Source organism: Pinus tabuliformis, chromosome 9, assembly GCF_031772625.1.
Source record: "Pinus tabuliformis cultivar Carrire ecotype Pingquan chromosome 9, CPIR1, whole genome shotgun sequence".
In the NCBI taxonomy this organism is placed as follows: domain Eukaryota; kingdom Viridiplantae; phylum Streptophyta; class Pinopsida; order Pinales; family Pinaceae; genus Pinus; species Pinus tabuliformis.
The window spans coordinates 1,952,167,862-1,952,174,317 of record NC_142307.1 but is presented as its reverse complement, the minus strand read 5'-3'; the positions used below and the strand labels follow the sequence as shown (position 1 = coordinate 1,952,174,317).

General features: G+C 39.3%; 1 protein-coding gene across 1 annotated transcript; it reads right to left on the bottom strand.

Moving 5' to 3' along the window:
• Positions 1 to 2,212: 2,212 nt before the first annotated feature.
• On the bottom strand, positions 2,213 to 3,232 carry LOC149156784 (putative disease resistance protein At1g15890). The gene has a single exon (XM_089444868.1). It carries the CDS (start codon positions 3,230 to 3,232, stop codon positions 2,213 to 2,215), a length of 1,020 nt encoding a protein of 339 aa, XP_089300994.1.
• Positions 3,233 to 6,456: the final 3,224 nt, after the last annotated feature.

Genomic DNA, 6,456 nt, shown 5'->3' with positions numbered 1-6,456 from the left:
ACAGAATCATCCATAACTACTCAAGCGTTGAGGACAACGCTTTTCGGAATGAGAGGGGCATGTTAGGCCCCTATAATACTAGTGATTCCCCCATTACTATTGTCATTGTATCTCTTATTGTTATTATTGTGTCCCTATTGTCCCCATATTGTTATTAGTATGCCCCATAGAAGCCCACTATTGTTATTTTTGTGCCCTTATGTTATTACTGTTATGTCGGCTTGATTATATTGTGACCCCTTAGACTCCTATATATAGAAGGGAGGTTTAATCATTTGTATCATCCAAGAATTGTTCATTTGTGTAATGTAAAGGAGGTTGCGCCCTCGAAGAGGCTAAATTCTAAGGCGTTGATCTATCTTTTCTATATTTTTGTGAGCTAGTTTCCTAACAAGCATTGTATAAAATTAAGGTGAAAATTGAAGTATTTTATTTATAACCAACATCAATTTTGTTTTTTTAACACTAATTTTTAATCCATTAATGTAAATATTATTTTGTTATTTTCATATGTACATTGTAGCAACATTTACCTCACGTTAGGTTGTAGATCCAACAATAATAATTTAAATATTTTTTAACATACTAAAATATATACTAACATTTTTATTTCAATTTTTTTTTTAAGTAACTATAATTATAAACAATTATAAAAACATTAAAAAATCATAATAATTATAATACTATATCTTATATCATTGAATTTTGGAAAAATGTGTTTTTTAATAAAACCATTTTTGACCCAAAAAAATTACTAATTATCAATGAAAATAATATCTATATCTATATATATATATATATATATATATATATATATATATATATATATATATATATATATATATATATATATTAACAAAATGGATATTAATCAAAAAGTAATTACATAAAGTTCTTGCAGGAAAAGGAAAAGCTCATTACACCAAAAGCCACTATAGAGCCAACCTTCTCTTAACCTCATCTTTTGTAGAAATCTGTCTATAATATCCTCAGTAAGGTGCATTGTTATCACTTTTACCTTTTTTTCTATCTTAATGTTTTCTAGATTCTCTAATAACATTGAACAACCAAACACTCTTATTTTTTGGACTGTTTTGAGATACAAATAATTTTCTGGCAATAACTTTAATGTTTCACACATCATAATAGTGAAGATTTTGAGTAAACGCATTACATCCTCCTTTACCATTATTATTGGTAACGCCTCTAATTCATCCAACTCACTCAATGAAAATATCTCCAACGAAGGAAATGCCCCCTTCTCACCAAACTCTGTGGGAAGCTTCTTTAATTTAGAACAACCATGAACCTGTAATTCCATCAAACTCTTCATTTTATGCAAACTTGGAAGCTCTTCTAACTCGAGATAGTACAGTAAATGAAGACGAGTCAAATTTTGAAATTCACAAAACCAACCATCTATTTTAACTATCTTGGGGCAGGCTAACCAGAGTCCTTTTAACTTTGACAGGTTCATCATGTCACCAGGTAGACTCATCATGATGTCATCTCTCCAGGCTAATGTCTCCATTTGAAGCATACTCCCCAGTGTCCCCTCGCTCATTGCTCCTGCCATGTTCCATAAACCTAACCTTTTGAGTTGCGTCAAAGATGCCAAATCATTTACGGAAGCAGCTTTCTTTTTGCCATCCACACTTTCTCGCATCCCCACGTGTTCAAGCACTGCAAATAGGTAAGGCATAAGATACTACGAGGAAGGAATTTCAAATCGTCACATCCAAAAAGGTCCAAACGCCGCAGGGATGTTAGCTTATGAATGCTAAACGGTAATTCCGTGATCTTGGACCCAGACAGATCCAGGACTTGGAGACTTGCAAGATTTGTAAGAGCTGTAGGCAACCTTTTGATCGGCATCCCTCGTAAGTGCAAGGATACTAACTATTTCAAACTCCCAAAAATCTTTGGCAATGACTCCATATCGTTGCCACTCAAATCCAAAACTTTTAGAGAGCGCATATTCCCAATTGCCTTTCTTGGAATTTTTATAAAATTGTTCCCAGCAATCAACAGTGAGAATATCTCTGGAGTTGTGAATGAATTGAAAAGTGAACTCAATTTGTTGTCATTCAAGAAAAGCCTAGTGCATTCTGAATACTAATTTTCAACCAACTGATCTGTCAAGCCATTACCTGCACCGCAGTACAACTTTTCTTCCTGCTCACCAATTTGTATGGCCAAACTATGGAGGATGTCATGCATCCTGCAACGGACCATGCTCTGTGAGAAGAGGCTCAATCAAACAATGATCGGCTAAAATGTTGGCATAAATTCTTCCCATCTCATACGGGTCGTTGCCACTCTCATTCCTTTCAAGAAGACCTTCTCCTAACCACAAAGGAATCAACTCGTGGTCCACATTAATAATTTCATCTTCCCTGAAGGCAGCTAAGTAGAGAAAGCACAATTGGGGATTGACATCAGTGTTGCCTAGTGCGTCGTAGCTCCACCTTAAGCGATCATTGAGAGCTTGAAGGTCTTGGATATTAGCGTTTGGCAGCCTTAGGACTGCCAATTCCCAATGTTGTGGATTAGAAATGCCTGCCATTGTCCTCCCTATCACTTTGATTACAAGGGGGAGTCCTCCACACTTGTCACACACAACCTTTGCCCTTCTCTCGTCCATGTTTGCTGGTAGAAGTCCATTATGATATGGAAAAGCATGATGAGAAAACAACTCCCAGCTCTCCTCTTCACTAAAATCCCCCATTGTTAATGCAGACGTATTTGCGACTCCCATTTCCCTCAGTGCTCCACGACTCCTTGAACTTACAATAATTTTGGATTTTGAGTGTTGGGAGAGGCTGCTGAGACCCAACTCGTCTTGCAATTTCCCGCCCTCACCCCACACATCATCCAAGAAGAGGGAAAACTTATTCTCTTGCAATCTTTCACTCAACCATATTTTTACATCCTCTTGGTTCATATTTTGATCATAAGCTGCCTTTGTTTGCATAGCTATTTGTTTACAGAGGTCATTTCTAAGACTTGAAAAAGAAGGAGAGAGTGAAACAGTGAGCCAAAGCAAGAGGTCATCACGAAAGAGATCCCTCACCTTCTGGCTGTTGAAGAGTCTCCTGAGAAGCAGAGATTTTCCAGATCCACCTTTGCCAACGACGCCAGTGTGGAAGATAGTCTTCACCAACTTCTCTAGTGTTGCAAAGGCTTGGTATTGTCCAACTATAAGGGCTTCCTCAATGAAGAAGGTCCCCATTGGAGCTTGAGAAGTGGATGCAGAGCTACTGGTTCAAGCTTGGCTGCTTTCTGCATTCTTCACCATGTGCAGCTGGGTTTGGTTCTCTAGTAGTACTAAAGGTACCAATTCCAGATGCTTTTTTATCTTTGAAACAAAGCCACTAATCTTGTGCTCATCTGATAACGAGAACAAACATCGAATCTTGGTATTGAGCACTTTTGCACTAATGGTGTTAGAAATAATGGAGAATAGGCTCTTCTTGTTATGCAGGTGTGAGTTTACTTTTCATTGTTAATCTGTTCTTACTCTTTAGGGATATGATTTGAAATCCCTAACAAATTGTATCTATTTAATATTGGAGATTAATGTGAAGCCTGTGTGGTGCTTTGCTTGAAGGAGCTCTTGGTTATCTGCACCTGTGAGCTCCTCTTGTTTGGTTTTTCATTTCATGTCTTCCATGCACTACCCTTGACATGGTATCAGAGTTGCAAGATTGTTAATCATGTACGCTGAGTGAAGGGCGCGAATGAAGCGAATTTGTCATGAGGTTTGGGTGGAAAAGTGCAACGAGTGCACTGTGACACTTCGCACGGTCTTCATTCCTCAATCTCGACGTGAGTGGCAGGTAGATCTTTGCGACTAAGTGCTGCATAGCTACGAAGACCTTCGCGAATCCTTGGCGGATAAACACGACGCCCATGAATAAAAAAAAGAGCTGCATTTTTTTTCTTCTCTTCTCGTCTGGTGAACAAAAACATCGCGTTTGGTTTGGTATGGTGCTCTGTCGTCTGCGTAGAGGAAGCGTGCTGACTAAGAGGAGTTCGATGGCTGTGGCAGCATCAAAACTCGGAGGGATTGATTTAGGCTGCGAACTAGAGGGAAAAAATAGAGAGGTTGGTGTTGTAGCGTGAGAACTGAATGTTAGCTGCATCGTTGAGATAGCCGTTAAACATCCGCTCGTCCCACAACTTTGAGCATTTGATCACTGTGTAATGCCAGCGACAGTGTGATGACATGTGTTGGATGCCACTTGGATCTGGTACGTATTTCCATGTGAAGGTGGCTTCGTGATGTGTTGAGGTCTGCGTGGAGGCCTGCGTGAAAGCTGAGGAGGCCGGATCGCCAAGCAAAGCCGCGAGGAGGAGGTCGAGGAGGCCGTTTTTTGTTGCGCTGATTGGAGCATTTTTTTTTTTACTTGTTGTGGTGGATGGTGTTGACAGTGAATAGTCATCGAGCCAATGTTCCTATTGACATGGTGCTCTACCGTCAAAGAGGAAGACTTCGCTCGCATTGCAGGGCCTTGATAGTTGTCGGACGTGGATAAGGAACATCGGCGTTCCAAGAGGTTTCACCTATAGTTGACGAAGGAAGTGTTGTGTGCTGCCACAGTCAATCCTGGTGCAAACAAGGCCGAGGAGAAGTGTAGAGACCACAAAGTCAAAATTGGTGCGGTGAAGGTCACATGGAAGAGCCAACGCAAAGGCTGTGGTTTGAAAAATTTATGTGTAAGCATTATTGAAGGCAGTCCCCTCCGATTCGTTTTTTAACAAAACGCTTCAATAATTATCGCTCAGATAATTAAGTTTTTTTTAATTGAAGTTTTTTTCCAAAGTTTTAATTAAAAATTTTGGAGGCCTCTTATTATTTGAAGGAATTATTATCTAATATTAAAGGGTTGTTTTAAAAAAAAGGAATTTGGGGTCAGCGATTTTTTTTTTTATCTGGGGTTTGTTTAAATTATTGAAGTTTTTTTTATTCATTCAAGATGAATAATCAAATTGTTGAAGCTTATCTCAATGAGAGTAATAAGCTTGATGGTTCCAATTACACTAATTGGAAGTTTAAGCTCCAAACTCTGCTTGAGGGATATAATGCCTATGGCATTGCCACCGATGATGAGGTCAAGCCGACTACTGCAACTGGTGGATTGAATAAAGCAATTCAAGACTGGAAGAAAAGGGAGATGAAGGAAAATGTTCTCCTCAAGTTATCAGTCAAAGATTGCATCATCCCTCACATTCGGAGTACAAGACAGCAAATGATATATGGACGATTCTCAAAGAAATGTACGAGATCAAGAACACCAGTGAAAATTTGTACCTCAGGAAGAAGATTCTCTCCATCAAGATGGAGGAGAATAAGTATGTTTCTTCATTCATATCCCGAATAAAAGAGGTTAAAGATAAACTAACTGATATCGGTCAGACTTTGGCGAATGATGATCTAGTGACGATTACCATGAACGGCATGACAGATGATTATCATATGTTTATAATGGGATTGAATACAAGAGAAAAGCCTCCAGGCTTTGAAAATATTACTTGGATTTTGCTACAAGAAGAGGAAAGGAGGTTGTTTCTCAAACCTCAAAATCCAGATCTTGCATTGATGACCAAGTTCAAGCCGAAGGGGAAGCAGTGGCTAATCACAAGAAGGGAAGCATATCACGAAAAAGGACACCACAAGGTACGACCTCGCATAAACATGACTCTGCTCCTAAATGTTTTTATTGTGGCAAGATAGGCCATATTGCTAAATTTTTCCATAAGAAAAAGGCGGATGGGGAGAGGTACAAGCAGAGAAGACATGTAGGTCATCTGGCTGATGCAGATCAGAATCAAGATGTCAGATTATTTATGGCTGAGACTGCACTAGCCACTGAGGAGGATGAATAAGATATTTGGTTCGTTGATTCTGGTGCCTCCTCACATATGACAGGTAAAAAGCAATGGTTCAAAAATTTTAGAGAATCCAACACTGGAGTAAAAGTATACCTTGGAGATGGCCCGCAGAGGTTTGGTCTCGTGGCTAGCGGATGATCTGCTAAGTCATCCTTGCCACTGTGCAGATCACCAGTTTGAGTCTCGTCTTAACTGAAGGTCGTTCTTGCGGGCTGGGCAGTTCCTCCTAGAGGTTATGGTGGGAGCCAGTGGGATTCAACCTCGTGTAACGTGAGTATGATACCACTGCCATTTCTGATTCCACTAGTCACCAAAAAAAAGTATACCTTGGACATAATGGAGGGTATCATATCAAGGGGCATGGAGATGTCCTTGTCACTCTGCCTGATGGAAAGATCAGGAATATATCTGATGTGTGGTATGTTCCTGGTATTAAGAAGAACCTGATTTCTGTATCAAAAATTACAAATCAGGATCTCAAGGTAGAATTCTTTAAATCTTATTGTATTATTAAAGACTTGTTGGACCAGATGAGGCCTATTGCTAGAGATGTTCATATAG

Bases quoted from the DNA above. Each gene is read 5' to 3' on its own strand.
- LOC149156784 (XM_089444868.1), bottom strand. From the start codon at position 3,232: ATGGGGACCTTCTTCATTGAGGAAGCCCTTATAGTTGGACAATACCAA.